The sequence below is a fragment of the Pelecanus crispus genome, chromosome 2, assembly GCF_030463565.1.
Source record: "Pelecanus crispus isolate bPelCri1 chromosome 2, bPelCri1.pri, whole genome shotgun sequence".
NCBI lineage: Eukaryota > Metazoa > Chordata > Aves > Pelecaniformes > Pelecanidae > Pelecanus > Pelecanus crispus.
Window position 1 is genome coordinate 48,039,298 of NC_134644.1, and position 17,236 is coordinate 48,056,533.

A 17,236-nucleotide genomic window follows, 5' to 3' on the forward strand; every position below is an offset into this window, starting at 1 on the left:
GCACTCAATTGCCTTCTGCTGAAATAGGCTGGTATTTTTGTCAAAAGATTTTTCTGCAAGCCTTGGAAAGAGTTTCTTCCAGCTGTGCCTAAGAGAGCAGGCAGGAGCGCTTTTCACAAGTGGCAGAGCTTGCAGTAGGTTTGCCTTTTAATCCCCTGACAGCAAAGGGAAAGAACGAGTGAGAGATTGAAACCTTTAAATTCGACATTCAAAATGCAACTTGGCAGCAGCCCAGCCCTGCCAAGGCACAGCACACGGCACACGGGGACGGCACCGTGGGCTCCGTAATGACAGCCACTGCCAGGCGCTGCCTGTGGTCCGGGGTCACGCCTGGCCCCGGCTTCGGGCAGTGGTTTACACCTGCTCCCAGGCACACATCACCTCCTCGGTGGGGGTAAGAAGTAGCTCAGCTCAGGTGACTTGTCCCTGCTTAATCCACTTAGAAAGTTCCCCTCTGCCTTCCCCCAAGTTGCTCCAGCTTCTCTGCCTGTAAAGTTTTGGAGACAGCAAAGGCATCATCAAAAAGCCTGGTGCAAGCCATGAAAAGGCTGCCAGTGACTTCCCCCAGCCTTGAGCAATGCCTCTCAACCTTTAACCCCTCCCAGGGTTCAGTAGTCGAAGCCTCCAGTTTTCAAAGTTGCTGGGGGCATGGGGGGGTGAAGGCACCCAAAAATTCTCATGGATGTGCCCCCTTTGAAAAATCTACGCTGAGACTGTACCTTGATAAACGTTGCTTAATGCCTTTCTCAAGCAGTTTTGGGTTGTTTCAGGAGACGTCTCCTCCTCCTTTCTCCTGCTCCCTGTGACCCTGTCTCCTTTTCCAGGGCATCTACAAGGGGTGGACTTTTGGAGAGGTAAGCACCAGCACACAGTCTCACATTGCCCATGCCGAGGGCATGAGGTACATCTGTCGCCACCAGAATTTGCAAGGCAAGTGCACTGTGCCAGCCAGAGGCCAGTTCAGCAGGGCGAGTCCCTGAACACTGTCAGGTTGTGCTCCTGGATGTACCGCAGCAGGATGCGTGCCCGCCTGTCGATGGTCTGAAGCAGGGGTCTCAGGCCCTCGGCGCCACCCTGGCTCTCCCAGAGCTCCTGGTCCACACGCAGCGACTCCAGCAGCAGGCTCTGCAACTTGCCTGACCGCAGCGTGGCCACCGCCGCTGCCGGGAAGCTGCAGCAGAGGAGCAGAAGAGAGAGGGAGAAAAAGGGTTACCCAGGGAAGGCTGAGAAGGGAGGAGGGCAGCAGCAGGGCACCCAAGCAAAGGCCACCCCGCTGCTTCAAGAAGAAATGCATGTCCACCCAGATGAACACGGGATGAGGAGCCTCCTGCTTAAAACTCTATCCATGTCAAGCATGCAAGACACCTCCATCAGAAACGGATCCAAACAAGCTCCAAATCAAGGGGCCAATAGTGTGCCAAATGCTTGATGGGACGATGCAAGAAATGCTGAAATACCTGCTGAGCAACCTGATCTAGTTAAAGACATCCCCGCTCACTGCAGGGGGGTTGGGCTAGATGATCTCTAAAGGTCCCTTCCAACCCAAAGCATTCTATGATTCTTCATTATTTTTGTGCAGCTGCCAATTAGAGAGGGGAAACCAGGCTTTGGAGACTGCCATCAGCTACCCAGAGCAGGATGAAGAGCCAGTCTCAGATTTGTGAGCCACTTCACAGGGGTGCCCGACCAGGGAGGCCAGGGAAGGCACAGAACTCTGCACATAAGGCTGGTGTCCATACCGCGTGTGCAAGCTCAGCCCTCACCCAGGACGTGCCCCCAGGAGGGTGCGCATCGCCCTTTGTACCTGTCTATGCCTTGCAGGAGCCTGAAGTTGAGCTTCTCCTCGGGGTGCTGTGGCCTGCCCGCATTGTCGATGAACACCAGGCGGGACGGTGCGCTCCTCCGGACCTGCCAGTGGGATGGGAAGGAAACATTTGCTTACTGCAAGAAGTCACCGGTTTGGGTGTTTAGGCTGTTTTTTTTAACCCATTGAATAATTCTGAGAGCATCTGGGGACCATCAGCTGCCAAAGCCCAGGTCCCTCCGCGCCAAGGTGCACCTCCCACCACATCACCATGGGACCTACGTCCCCCTTGCTGCAACAACAGCCCTGCAAGAGCCCCCCAGGCACCTTCATCTTAGCCCTGGAGCAGCCCCTGGGGAGCAGGGGGGACATACCAGGATGTGGACCAGGACCAGCTCCGCCGGATTTCGGCACTTCTCGTGGAGCCTCTCCTCCACGCAGGGCTCGGAGGGATCAGGCTGAAACCCACAGCAGTAGCGGTCCAGGCGGTCGTGAACCTGTGGGAGACATTTGGGGACCTTAGTGGGGACAGGTGTCCAGGACATCCAGTTGTGAACTTTTCTTGCTCAGAGGAAAGTAAAAATTTTCTAAGGATCCGCAGGAGACATGAAATGGAATAGCTGCATACACCAGTGAGGAAGAGAGAGGCAGGGAAGCATTCAGAAGCTGAGATGACTTGCAAAACCCTCTTGGCTTGGAGAGGAGACCAACAAGATGATGGTCATAGGTTTTCCTGCTGAGATCAAGCACCTTCTGGGCCTGGTACCTCCACACTCCGAATTTGCACAGAGCGAACTGAAACCAAGGGAAGATATACATGGCAATGAATGTGAAAAAAAAAAAAAAAAAAGAAGCACCCAAGGAAACCTGGGTTTTGAAACCTCAAAAAGAGATTTTTTGGGGGGGGGGGGGGCTGAGTCTTGGTGCACTGGATGATGGTTTCACCTGGCTCCCAGCTCATATGCACCCTTTCATCCATCCCTACTGGCAACCTAAGCAGCTCTCAAGGGAAAGATGAATGGAAAAGGTTCAGCAAGGGAAAAAGTGATCTGTGCATTATACAGACCATGGCTGACATTTAAGTTAGGCCATGGTGACTTGTTTTAACTACATTTGTGTTTAACTGTTTAGAGGCTCTGTGTTACCAAGTCTGTCAAGCCCCCCCCACCTTCTCCCACCAAATCCCTACAGAAACCCCAGTGCTGCTTGGCAGCTTCCAGTGTTTCGCCTGCACCCTCAGAGATATGAGGGAGTTTTAAAAGAAGTAAATCTCTGTCAAACCTAGCTTCAGCAACCCTGCCTCAGTATTCATGAAGCTTCCTCAGCTTTGTCAGAAGACGATGGCACATCCTCTGCAGTGGCCTGTGGGGTAGATGGGACCTCACTGGCTGTCGACAGCCCTCCCCATGGCTGCATGCTGCCACGGCTGTGCAGGAGGGGTGGCTTCACCACCTCCAGCTCTGCATGTCTGTTTGCAACATTACAGCAAAAAAAAGCCCCATATGTATTATATAAAAAAAATCTCCTTTAAATATATAAAAATAAATAAATATAAAATAAATATATAGAAAATAAATATATTTTCCAGTTGGAGTGCAAAGGCATCTGACGCTTGCTTGCTTAGGGTGGCTGGTGCCAACCTGGGAGCCAGGGCTCGTGGTGCAGAGAGGCTCCTGGAGCTGCCGGGAGGGCTGGAGCAAGTCTCAGGTGAGCCCAGGGTGATCTACAGGTGATGACTAGATGGAAGCCAAGTGACTCACAGTGGCTGCCTATTCCCCTCACCCTGATAATTAGCAATTACAGACTGTGCTTCAAGAGAGACTTCAGTCTGAACCCAAACACTCATCAAGCACTGGAGAAGATGCTGCAGGAAACATGAAGTTTTATTTCCATGGCCATTATATTCATAACCCTTTGAGAAGCAAGATTAGTCCCACACCAGAGCCCCTTACCAAATCCCTCTGTTTCCTGAGGTTCAATAAAGCACTTGGGTCAGCATTTCTGAACTGGGAGACCCACCAGTTAAAAGTGCTACAGTGTCTTTTGACATGAAACACATTGAAATGGAAGAAAACATGCTTCCTCTATGCATCTCCTTGGTCTACGTACTGGAAAGCTCAGCACACCGGTTTCTCTCACCTGCTACGTTGTTTTCCAGGCAGCACAGAAGGTGAAGACAACCTGAGATGACTTACAGAGACATCAAATGTGCTCAGGCCTTCAGTCACCTGCCCATGAGTGCCTGTGAAACCCAGGCAGATCAGTGCTGAACCCGCAGAGGAGTGAGGTGGAGGCTGGACCTGGTGTCCACGTAAAGCCACGGAAGATAGACCAGCCAGTTGTGGAGATGCTAAGAGCACCGCTGACACATTGACAAACCCTCCCTCCCCCTGGCCCTCCTGTGGTCGTTTGTATTAATTTCTCCTCACCAGAGCCTAAATGGCTCTAACGAACAGGACACTAGGTCTTACTGCTGGAACACAAATATGTGAGCCCCACTTTCTCCCATCCAAGCTCAAAACCCATGACAAGCTCCCCTTCAGCACCAATTTGGTCCCACATGAAGCTCGGCTGCCCCAGAGCATCTCCTTGGGTCCCACAGGACTTTGCAGCCTTGACTGAGCCTAGGACAGCTTCCCCCAAGGAAAACTGCCTTGCTCCCACCCCGGGTTGGGAAGGGAATGCCGCAGGGCAGGGACACAGCTGCAGGGCTTCAGAGTTGATGTATTTTTGGCCTTTTTAAAAGCGCAGGACAAAGCCACCAGCAGCTCTCTGCCAGGCTCAGCATTTTGTCCCCAGTAAAGCTTCACATTTTTCCCTTATGGCAAACACCAAGAGAAATCAATATAGAAGTATCCCAATTTTAAGGCTTATTGAAGAAAACAACCAAGATTTCAATGCCAATGTACAGCAGGGCTCAAAACTTGCAGCTTTTCCTTCCCCAGCAAGGGATGTGAGAGGATAAAGCCATTTCTGAAAGATGCTATTTCACTTCTATAACATCCTGCTGACTTGGTGCCTCTTTACCTTTATGTGGCTTTTCCACATGGGAGGATCCCATTGGAGTCAATGAGGAAAACCTGTGGATTGCCTTTGGATTTATCATTGCACTGCTTTGGCCCTCCAAGGGAAAGTCTCCTTAAAACTAGATATTTCGTCCTGGAGACTCAGCCTTTCCATTGCACTCAATGGTATTTTGGCCTGGGGAAGGGAAGGGGGTTGGTTAATCTTCTCATTTCTCTGGCTGTTTTAGCTAAAATATTTCCAAGCCCAGCCAGGACTGCTCCACCTCTGCCAGCCATAGTCTGAGGTTATAAAGATTAATGGTCAGGCTTTGCCAAAAAAAAAAAAAAAAAGAAAGAGTAATGAGAACACGTATTTTAATAGTCTTTTTTTCCCTTTTCTTCCTTTCTTTTGTTTTTTTATTTAATACTTGCCCTTTCAGGCAGTTTTCCCTTGTCTGATAATCAGAGTTCCAGCCCCGAGGTGCTTAAACAGGCTTTTTTTCCATAGAAACCACTTTTGCCTCCCCACAGCCACCCTCTAAGAAACGATAACTCTCTGGGACTATGTCGTAATCCCTCGTAGCAGCAGGGTATGATTTTCCAGACGGAAGATTAGGCACTATTAATCCCGAGGAGGAGGAAAGCAGTGCCATACGAAGGGGGCAGGGCTCCTGATTTCCAGCGCCAGCAGTACATCCCCGAATTAAGCGTGTCAGCCCCCCTGGGGCTGATGCAGAACACGCTGCTTGTCCCTAGGGCTGCCTCGTCCCGAGCCGCCGCCGGCATCCGCGCAAAGCGGAGCCAACGGAGCCGCAGCGGGGGGAAGCTCGGCCGCGTGAGAGCGGACTCGCCCCGTCCAAAACCTGCCTGCGTTTCCCTGCAAGTCCCAAGCACGGAATGCGCGCGGGCCAAACCGCTTCTGCACAAAGCTCTGCCGCTCCCCATTAGCTAACGAGGTAAAATACATCCCAAGAAGCCGCGGATTACGCAACCCCACAGAGGGGAAGGAGGCCATGGTCAGACAAGGCAGGCGCAGGGGGACCCGGGCAGCACAGCCGGTGGGACAGGCGGTCTCCATCGCCTCAGCCCTACCTGGAGGAGAAAATCGAAGAGGGCCAGGCGGCTCCACTCGCCGCGCGGGATGCTGGAGCAGGGGCCGTCCCCGGCCGCCGGCGTCAGTCCGCAGGGCCGCAGCATCTCCTGGTACTGCAGCCACCCCAGGGCACAGGAGTTCTGGTCGTTGTTGGCGTCCTTCAGGTGCTGGAGGTCGGGCGCCCACCAGATGATGGGCCGTGGGGAGCCGTCGGTGTAGCTGTAGGGCAGGAGGCGGCTGGTGAAGCGCCGGGCCACGGCGGGCAGGCTGCGGTTCAGCCCCAGCACCCTGTCCAGGTGGAAGGCCAGCACCTCGTAGAGGTCCCCGGGGCGCTTGATGAGCCCGCAGCGCCCGGCCCAGCAGTCCGACTCCGGGCTGACTGGCGAGGTGTCCCCCTCGGCGTCCCCCACGGCCCGCAGCCCCACTCGCAGGACTTGCCCGTGGGCCGGGACGCGGGTTTTGGAGACCACCCGCCCGCTGGCCAGCAGCTGCATCTTTTGGAGGTCGTCATCGGAGAGCCACAGGGGAGCGTCCCCCACCACCCCCCGCCGCCGCCTCCTGCCCCGGCCGGGGCGCTGGTCCCGCCGCAAATGAGCGGGGGGCACGGGGGGCTTTTCGCTGCGGGCTCGTCCCCCAGATAGGGGGGCAACCGCCTCCCGCCGGGGGCCTGGCGGGGACGATGCTGGTGGCAGGTTGGGGGAGCGGTCCAGCGACGGGGGCAGGCGGGCAAGGGCCAGCAGGGCCAGGGCTAGCAGCACCCCGAGGGCTGCCGGGGTGGGGGGCTTCAGCCCCGTCCTTCGCCACGGTCGCTGGGCCTGTGGGGAGAGAAAGGGAGAGCATTACTGCAGGTCCCCACGGGGTGTTGTGGCTCAGGGATCCCCCAGACCTGTGTGCCTCCACCCTAGGCAGAGCTCTCAATAAGCTTAAAGGAATTTGCTTTGGAGGAGGAGCCCCTCTACTTGTCTGGTCCCTGGGGAAGGTGTTCCCCAAGCGCTCGCCGCTTCCGTGGTACTGTAGCAGGAGAGGTATGGCTGGTGGTGTGATTTGCGCCAGAAATTAGCTGCAGTCCCTTCAGGAGCCAGTCAGAGCAAGGGCTGACCCACCACAGACGTTACCGTGTCTGCAGTACTGACATACACGATCACCTCATGGGCAATGAATTCTTCATGGTCAAATAGTTTGCTTTCAACACCCAAGAAATGAAAAAGAAAAAAAAAAAAAAAAAGAAAGACCAAACCAGAGCAAATGCCTGGCTGGATGCCAATGCTTTCCAGTTCCTAAGAGGTTTTTTTTCTTCAGACCTTACACCGGACACCCTCAGCGGCTTCCACCCCAGTTGCGCACTCAGCCCATAACCCGGATCCCCGTGCCCTTGTTCAGAGGACGTCTCAACACGTGCTGAGACACGGCCTCTGGAGCTCTGCCCATCGCTGCATCCAGCGAAAGCAAAGCAGCTCCAAGTGCCAGTCGGGGGCTGTGGCAGCCTATATTTAAAAAGGATGCAAAACGCTGTATCTGAAACATAAAATATTCTGATTCCCAGCACCAAGGAACTGTCTTTAGATGGGTACTACCAAGTTTTGGTGTATATATATCTTTATATACACAGTGGTTTTTCCCCCCCTACTTTTAGTCATACTTTCTGAAGCGACTTATAAAAATTATATAGGCTGGAAAGGTGGTTATGAGCAAATGCTGTGCAAGCCTGCTTGCATTCCTAAGCTCGTGTCTCCCCTTTGGCCTAAAGCAATCCCACGTGTACAGCGTGGGGGCTGCCCTGAGCACAGCACCTTCCTGTTTGGGGTGAGGTGGAGGGAAGCAAGAGGCAGCGCTGGGAGATCCTCCCAGCCCGCCCCATCCCTGGGCCACACTGCACCCGTGCCATGTTCAGCTGGGCTTGGGCAGTCTAACACCATTCGGGGGGCTGGGGTGGCAAAAAGCACCTTGGTGCTGCTTCTCCACTTTACAACAGGCATTTCCAAGTGGCTCGAAGCCACGTTGGAAGTCAAGGCAACACTGAAGTGGATACATTTTTTTGCAATTATTTATTTTGGAAGCACAACTATATACATGGCAGACACAGTGGGACAATATATTGCCAAAGAAGGGATAAGAGATTGTTTATAAGACGAAAAGCTTGAAAAAAAAAAAGAGCTAAAAAGCTGGGGGAGTGAGAGCCAGCAGCCAGAATGACTTCCAGAAGGCAGCCGGGCGAGCAGAAACATTTGCCGCCATGGGGATTTTAGGACCGCAGGGTCCTGCCAGCCCCAGGGACCCACCACCAGCATGACTCCAGCCCTGAGAGGAGCTGCCCCAGGCAACCCCAGCATGTGAGCTCCTTCATAAGCTCATCCGGCACTATACTAAAATCCATTAGGCTTCGTGCCCGCACTGCGGGGAGGCTGCTTCAGATGGCCCCGTGGTGAGGAGCCACATCTCTCCCAAGGACACTACATCAGCCAAGGTGGACGAGAGGAGCTGCAAAGCCACCAACTCACTGGCAGCAGCCATGGGGTTTTCCTTTGAGGTCTCCCTCTCAAGGACTGAGAAGATTTAATGCAGCTTATAAGAGGTAGCGATGGTGCATTTGGAGTGATTCAGCTTTATAGCTCTCGTTTAATTGTTTCTCTCCTAGAAATACAATGTAGTGCAGCAAAATATATCTGCTGAGCCAAATTCTTTGCTCACACGTGGCTTACACCAGCCTCCGCCAGGAGCCAGGGCTGTCTGGTGCAGGGCTTTGGGACCTGCGAGGGGAATCCCCATTTTAGCTCTCCCTTAAAGCCCCAGAGTGAAAAAGGAGCTATTCCAGGGTGAGACTGTTCAGAGAGTGATGTCCTGTCCTAGATCACAGGCAGGGTTATTCAAGGCTTGGTATTAACTGTTCCAGACACCATACTACATGGCTAAATTATTGCCTTAGGCCCCTTTCTGGGCAGGGGATGAACATGAATATCCCCAAGCAGCCCCAAGGGGCAGCAGGGCTTCTGACAAGTGGCTGGTTATGATGCCTCCCCAGCTCCCTCCCGCTTGGATGGGATAATGATTTGCTGCGGACCCATAGCCAATGCCAACTAACACAGCTGGCACCCAAGCTCAGCTACCCAAAATCTTCATGGCCTGGATTTCAAGCAAGTCCTGCAGAGTGCAGATGCACACTTATTCCCAAGCACCTGCAACCCAGGTCTGGCATCCTGAGCAAGAGTTTAGGGGAGATGCAATGTCTAAATCACAGTTTAACCACAGTAAAATAAGGCTGTAGCATAAAAAGGCTAGATCCTATATCCTGATATCCTTACTCCTTCCAAGTCATCACCATAAGTGCTTCGTAGTGTGTCTCTCCAACCTCAAAGTACGCTGAATTAACTGCAACGACATCTATGGAGTTAATCCTGATCAACAGGATTAACTGTAAATCTCAGTACTGCCGTCTGCATCCAATTGAGTTCCCTCCCCAATCCATGCTTCCCCAGTCCCACCCATCTGGAGAGACATGGCCCACCCCGCCCATGCCAAAACCCCTCAAAACCCTCTTCTTCTGCACAGAGGATTTGCAGGGTGATCGTTTTTGTCATCCCCCCAGTAATAACCCTTTGGTCGTTTATACCATCCCTGGGCATGCAAAGAGCCTGGCTGCCAAAAATCCAAGTATCCTGGGGGAGGTGCATGCGGGAGACATTTGGAGAACCTTGGAAATACTGCAGGAAAAATCCTTTTTAATCCACAGCTGGAGAGGTGCGGATGCCAAATGGATGGCAACGATTGCTGGGTTTTTAATGTCAAGTCAGTTTACGGTCCAAGTGGTTAAAGCATCATTACTGTCCAATCCCACTTTGTCTTCTCTGTCAGCGAGCTCAGGTTTGGGCACCACAAGTTAGAGCTTCATTTCTTTCCCACCCCGAGCTTGAAATCCTCTGCTGTGAAGCTGGGCAAGGGCCACTGCAGGCTCCCTTCCCCAGCCCCGTTCAGGGTTTCCCTGCCACATCAACAATTCAAAAAAAAAAAAAAAAAAAAAAAGTGCAAGTACAGTCTCTGTGTTATTTCTGGCAGTCAATATTGCAAATTTAATAAGAATCTAGATGATAGAACATTGCAGAAATAATACCGTATTTACAAGCCCAGGGTAAATACTTTTCCAAAGAGACTTTCTCTGCGGCCATGCTGTAAAAAACATGCTGCAGTTTAAGCTATGGTTTTGACTCAGCCTGAAATGCAAACCATACGTACAGCTCTGCTTTGCCAGTCTGACATACTGACAGTACAGCACGTCTTCACTAGAAATTAGGTCCATTTCCAGCAGACAAGCTACAGGCAAAACCCATAAAAAGGCTTAAGAGAGGTACTGCTTGTTCCAGAATTCCAATAAGTAAATAATATATCTCCTCACTCATCAGAGGGACATACAGCACAGCCCAGGCTCTGGATGGCACGGTGGAGAGCCTGTGCAGCCTGGCCACTTGGGGATAAAACTTTCTAAGTGTGGTTAGGAGGGGTTTATCCTTGACACTGTATTCCCGGGACGCTTGAACCTTGGCAGAATTTGAAGCAGAGAAGCCTGTTTCCAATTTCTTTTCAAAGTGCATCAAATTGGCTTTGTTGAGCTTGGAAGAAAAGAAAAACAAAATCCCAAACTTCATTATCCAAGAATGTAAGAAACAGCCCTAAAACTAGAAAGATGCCATAGAAGTACGTGGCCTTTAAGCGTGGGACTGATCCCTGCTTTCCTCTGGTGTCCAAAACAGTGCTCCTGCCCCTGTACTGGCACTGCCAGACCCCTCCAGCAGCAAATCCCCTCATCCCAAAGACATGTCCAAGGGAGCTGGGATGGCTCAGCCATGGCCATGTCCCCCTCGGCGGCCTGCTTGCCCTAGGCTCCTGAGCTCAGAGGATTTTGCCACAGGCCACCAGTGAGCAGGTTAAAAGCAGATATGCGCATTTATCTGGATGCACACTGTGCAGGGTATTTTTTTGCAGGGATAGTGCAACACACAGAGTTGTACTTACCCTCCCAGCACCGTGCTCGCTGCCCGCCTGATGAACTGCAAAACTGCATGCGCAGCAGGAGACGCAGCCCACCGTGACCACTTTTAACAAAGGCTGCTTGAAAAGCAACTGGGAAATCTCCTCTGGCTGCCCACCACCTTCAGGAGCACCTCCAGAGCCTTGCACCCAACATGTGGTGCTCACGGCAGCTCCGGGTGCATCAGGGAAAGAGGCTGAGAGTGGGTACATCAACCAGATCTGGGAGGGGAACAGCCCTTTCCTTTTGGTTTTGACTAGGAGTTTTTTGGCTTACAAGGGGATGGCACATGGGCTAAGCTCACCACTGGGGACCCATTACCGTGCTGAGGACATGGAAGGAGACAAAACCCCTCCACTCACAGAGTGACTCTGGGCAAGCCTGAGCAGAAGGAAATCCTTGGCAGCTTCCCTTGCCCATCATTCAAGTGCTTAAGTGCCTTCCTATATCATCCTGCTTAGGGAAGATAGATGGCTTGCAGAATGGGAATTTACTAAAGACAGCTATTAAATTATGACCGCCAGCCTTGAAGGTAGCTCCGGCTCAGAGCAGGGGGCTGGCCGCACCCCGCACAGCCAGCCCTGGGGGAACCACTATGTTCCCCCGACACATGGGTCCCACCATCGCCCGCCTGCACCCGCACCGCCGTGGGGCACGAAGAAAGGACATCCCTTCACGCAGCCTCATGATCCATCAAAGTGGCCGTAATTCCTAGCAGACCCGCACCAGCTGTGTGTCTGGTTGTTTCTGCCAGGGATGCATTTTTTTCCTCCAAAATGCCATTCAGGCAGGGAAGACTATGACCCCACTGCATTTTGGCACCCTGAAGGCCACCCTGCTTGGTGCCAGGGCAGGGATACAGCAGGCAGGCCCCTGCAGACCTGTTTCCACATGTTGCTCCTCACGCGTGGCTTGGGAAGCCTAAGCCAGACACTGAGGAGGTAGGAAGGAGGACTGTGCTCCCACAAACCGTATGCAAGGGAGTCACAGCAAACGCTGGGTCAGCTGAAACGCAGGAGATGGAAACCTGATATATTGCCACATGGTGCTGGGTCCTTCCCTGCAGGGTCAGCAAAGTCCTCACAGCTGGCACACAAACTTTCCCACCAGCGTGTCCAAAACCAAACCAGAAAATGACCAAGTTAAATTGCCCTGGATGAGACTTTAAAACACGCTGTACTTTGCTAAATTTTAGATAGCCTGCAAAGCTTCTGCCTCAGGGGGATAATTTATAGTCTAATTGTGAGACAAGCGTGCTTTGCATTAGCATAGGACAACTCTCCAGCAGCAGCACAAAGGGATGAAATGGTGTTGATACTGTTCACTCCGAGCACTGACTTTAAAGGGATGGTGCCACCATGCTCCCTTTAACTTCCAAAATAATGTTGCCTTCACATTTCTTCCCAGTTATTGCTACAGCCTTGGGGCAGCAAACTATAAAACCCTTGAAATCCTTGAGCTCCACAGCCTCTCTCCAGTAATAAGCTGGCATGCGTTTGACCTCAGGCCCTGAGTCAGCCCCTTGAGCTTTTTGCTTCTCAGGAATGAGACATCCCATCTCTTGCTCAATCTCCCCTCACCCAGACCCACTATTTCTGTTTTTGGGAGGCCCCTCATGCTGGAGGTGCTCCTCTGCTCTGGCTCTTCTGACATACTTTGTCATCCAAAAGACCATTTTGAACAAAATCTTCAGTACGTGCTGGAAACTTCTTTGCGTAACAAGAAAATCCCAGCACTTGTACGTAACAGTGCCATTCCAATTGCACTGGTTTGTCTCAGTTGAGTTACAGACCAAACAAGTACAGCTGAAACACAGGCTCGTAAAACCCCCAGGAGCAGCCTGCAAGAGCAGCAAGGCTCCCAGCATCCCAAACATCCTGTTCAGCATCTTTACGGAGGTCCTGGGGCAGGAGACAGACGACACCATGGAGGAGATGGATGGCCATCACCTGGGTGGCAGACACCACACCACGGGGTGCAGCTGATGCAGTCAAGGGCAGGGCTGCCACTCGGGGGGACCCAAAGAGGACACACACCACGTCCTGCACCTGGGACAGACTGACACCCTGCTGGGTACCGGCGGGGACTTGCTTTTCCTGTGATGACACTGTCCTTCCCCCTAAATTGTGAGATTTTTCACTGAGAAAAAGCAAAGATTTGTATTTCCCCTCACTCCTACTGTGTAAATCTTTTGGATTGCAGGAAGTTAATATTCAGCTCTATGAGAGATGGACAGGGCGCTTTTCATCCCGACGCTATGCACAGTGCAGCTCAGGACCCCTCCGGTTTAACCCCAGAAGTCAACACAAAGCACCACAAAAATAAATATTCTCCAGGATACCACACTTCTTTTGCTTAAAGTAAGCAAACTAAAAGCTTTCGGATGTCTCATTTTTCTCCTACTACAGTTCAGAGTCAGGGCTTTTACTGCAGACTCTTGCACTTAGCTGAGTCTTCTGCTTCTTGGAGACACATCTCCTAAGAGATTGCTGGTTCTCTTTCAGGACATGTCACCAAGAAACACGGGTCTGCTACCATTTACATGTGCAAACATCTCCATTACTTTTCACCACTAAAAGCCTTGTATTAAGCGATATCAACCTGCACCCAAACCATTTGTGTCACTGCAGATCCAAAACAGCACCTCATGTTCACAGGAGACAGCGAGGATCTGAGCAGCCCCGAATGCACAACTCTCCTGCTAGCATCACGGGACAAGGGAGGTCCTCCTCATCTTCCCTCCTCTCTGTCTGCTCATTCCTCTAACCCTCACACCTACGTGAGAGCAGCACAACCTAGAAATCCTGGCAGGGATGTCAAGGAGGGAAAGCAGTGGTTTGGGGCGGCCATCGCTCCCTCACTCCCCCTGCTGCTGTGCAGGATCCCACCAGGTTTCCCTTTCCCCGCCTTCCCTCATCCCAGTTTCCCAGCCAGTCTGTTGCACTCGGCTCCAGGGGTTTTCAGAGCAGCTTTCCCATCTGCCTGCTGAAACAGCAAGAAAGGGGCCCCTTCCCTGGTGAAACAGATGTGGCTTGCCTTTGTGCAACATCTGTGCCTCATGCCCCAGTTCATTTTGAACAGTCTTGCCTTTGTTTGTGTGGGGTTGTGCCGGGGGGTGCTTTGGAGGAGGGCAGCAGCCTGTGGCCTGTGGGCTGGACTCCTTCCCTTCGAGTCCCCACATCCCTCAAAACGCCTGGATGTCTTCTGGTGAAAAACAATACGCTTTGTCCCCCGCGGCATTCGGGAATCGACAGTCCTGCTCCTCAGCGCTTCGGTTCCAGCCGCAGCAAGTGGCTCACGCTAATGATTCTTGTGGGATTCCCAAATGTGGGGAAGTAAGAGCAGGAACCCAGGAGCCACCACTGATCCCCCTCCTCAGAACCCCCCTCACCCCAAACAGCTTCTCTCGCTGTACCTCTGGGCCGCTCACCGGCTTTGACTTGGTGTCCCCAGGGGGGTTGTGCTGCCCCGGCTCCTCTACACACAGCAGCAGCGAAGAGCAGAAGTGCTAGAAAGCCACATCTTTTTTGTTCTGGGCTGCATTTAATATGCAGAGGAACACATTAAAATCAAATCAAATTTTATTTCCTTCTCGTTCTTGATGAGTTTACCAATCCTGCTGACAAGTGCCTGAAAAGCTGCTAAAACTCTCTTACAGTTTTTGACACTTGGTCCCATTTTATTTATTTTACTGGGGGTCAAGTTTTTTCTGTATTTTGGGGAGGGGGGATTTTGATCCACTTATTTTCAGTTTTCATTTCTAAACGATGGGCCAGCACTGGGGAACAGGGGTTCTTGCTCTGTGCCCGGCGAGGGCTCACAAAACCCACTTTGGGGTGCTGGCGAGGGGCAGCACCAGATTCCCTTGTCAGCATTTCAGCAGACGTTGCCCAAGTCAGCCAGTTGGGTTTTCCCAAGCTGGCTGTCAGGTTTTTTCCTTCCTGGAGAGCAGGAAAGCGCATTCGTGGGATTCCAAAGGGGAGGGAGGAGGAGGACAGCGGGGCCTTTCAGCCTTGCGGGCTTTCTTCAAAACAGAATTGTTCATGCAAGCCCTGGCCTCAGCTGCAGAAAGGAAACCCAGTTTCCCTCCGTTTAAGCCATTACTTCTTAAAGAGAAAGAAAAGGGAAGAAAGCTGCTTGCCACTTGGCTCTGAGCGCTGCCTGTGTCCTGCAGACCCCATCCTCGGCAAAGCCTGCCAGCAGCCGCTCTCCAGCCTGCTTCTCCTTCTCCCAGCAAACCCCACGGGGCGAGCAAGCGGAGCAAACACGGTACGAGCACCGGTGTGGCCTGGCTCCCAAAAAAAGGGGCTTTTCCTTCAGGGCAAGGCAAATAGCTGCAGGCGGACTGAGTTATTGAGCGCTTGAAACAGAAGGAGTAATTAAGGCATTTGGTGTCTATGCTAGAGGATTAATAAAGTGTAATCACTCCCTCTTATTTAAACTGCCTCATATTAGGCGAACGACAGAGCAGTTGGAAATTACTCGCTGGCAGATTTTGAAACCAGAAGAAAGAAGATGTTTCTGTAATGCAGTCATCCCCCAGCACTCACTGCTCCAGCAGGTCGGGCATGTACAGCGGCCGGATCCGACGAGCAGCCGGCTGCAAGCGCGCACTCCGTACTAACAGCGAAGCTCGCAGCTGAGATCTCTCTGCCTCTCTGCAAGTGGTCACCCTCCTGGTGATTTTGAAAGAAGTCAAAAATCATCTTGAGTATTTTGCTTAGGGTTTTGCTGCAAATGAAGCAACAAGATGATCAGCTTACGGCACAGCCTGAACGTATTCCTCATGACCGTTGCCGCCCTGCCTACAGGTGCCCAGAGCAAACCCAATTACGGGTGAAATCAAAGCAATCTGTACGGGAGCTCACAAAGGGGAAAGGACTGCAGAAGCAGACCTTCCTTTGCCAAGGCAAAATGGAAATCCTGGCAAAACCTGAATACCCCACTCTCACAGGGGAGACCACACCAGGTACCTGGCACAGGCTGTGTACTCTTTGAAAGGCTTCATAGCGAAGGCTCATACAGGAAAGCGTTACTGTGGACGAAAGGCTGGTGCAGGGAGAGCTGCTTTGCTTTTTTCTTTGACAGGAAGAACTTATCTCCAACCCCAAAACGGGTGACACGAGTCCCAGCCTTGTCTATTTTTCCTGCTGCTGAAGTTCATTAATTAAGAAACTCAAAATAGCCTATGCAAACTGTAGGATGGAAAGTATAAAGCACGACATCAGTGTCCCCCATACGCACACACACACTCACACACTCTGGTGAAGGCTGGCATGGCCCCACTGCTCCCAGAGATGCTCTGAGACATCAGCACACTCCCGAGGACATAAAAACATCTCAGTGGCACAAGCGATGCCAAAGCACCAGTTTCTGGCAGCAGCACCAGGCACCTCCTCAGCTCATCCATCACGCCTGTTTGCAATCCTTGCCCGACACGAGCTTTGCAAGGGCTGAGGCGGCGGAGCAGAGACGGAGCCCCCCGCCCCGGTGCAAACCCCCTGGTGCGATGCCCCGGCCGTCCCCCGGGCAGGATAGCGGTAACGGGGAATGGCGGGGGCCCCGTCCCAGCTCAGCTGGCTTGTGCTTGCTCAGATGGATCTGGAAAACACTTGCCAAAGGATGTCCCAAACTTGAGCACTAAAACTAGATGACAGGAAAAACCACTCTAAGATTTAGAACATGCTGCAGATGCAGGGAAATCTGTTAATGCCAGGGAAACGCAACCTTTCTCGGGGTGGGGGGAATGTTTTCCCTTGCCAAACTGGCCGTTTTTGTGACTTTTTGATGAAAGCTCTGTGCTTTGTGGGGACCAAATGGAAAGCACAGAAGGGCTCTTTGTGCTCTCTGAGTCTATCTGCTCTTTGCTGCCTTCGCCCCACACTCTTTGCCTGCCTGAAGCGATGCCACCTGGGCTCTTAAAAAAGGTGGGTTTTGGCTGAGGAAGCATAATTGCCTCCCCAGCCGACAGCAGTGCCTTTAGCTGCAGCAGCCCCAGGCACTGCCTTTACAGGCATCCTTGCAATCTGCCTTGCCCACCCCTAGTGCTGCTAAGGACTGACATGTGCCGAAGCGGGTCCGTGCCTTGCTTGCCTCACCATGACCCGACCCTCCGAGGGGTCCCACTCGACTTGCCCCCACGATGGAGGCAGCCGGGACACGGTCTCGCACCTCATCCCATGGGGTTGGTGTCCCTGAGCAGACCCAGCACCGCTTCCCGCTGCCAGCTCGGCAAGGAAACCCCTAAATCCTACCATGTCTCGCAGCACTGGCCAACGCGCTCCTCCTTGTGTGCTTCACCGCCCGCGGGCGAC

General features: G+C 52.6%; 2 protein-coding genes across 2 annotated transcripts in view; one reads left to right on the plus strand and one right to left on the minus strand.

Annotated features, from left to right (window-relative positions):
- SH3BP5 (SH3 domain binding protein 5) overlaps window positions 1-17,236 on the plus strand; it is a 455,787-nt gene that overhangs the window by 53,490 nt on the left and 385,061 nt on the right. The gene's annotated exons all lie outside the window — the stretch shown is intronic.
- Window positions 961-15,930, minus strand: GASK1A (golgi associated kinase 1A). The gene is made up of 8 exons (XM_075705004.1): window positions 15,889-15,930; window positions 15,686-15,774; window positions 15,473-15,598; window positions 7,018-7,084; window positions 5,902-6,717; window positions 2,179-2,301; window positions 1,805-1,908; window positions 961-1,171 (listed from the first exon to the last, which is right to left on the minus strand). Exons 1-8 carry the CDS (start codon window positions 15,928-15,930, stop codon window positions 961-963), a joined length of 1,578 nt encoding a protein of 525 aa, XP_075561119.1.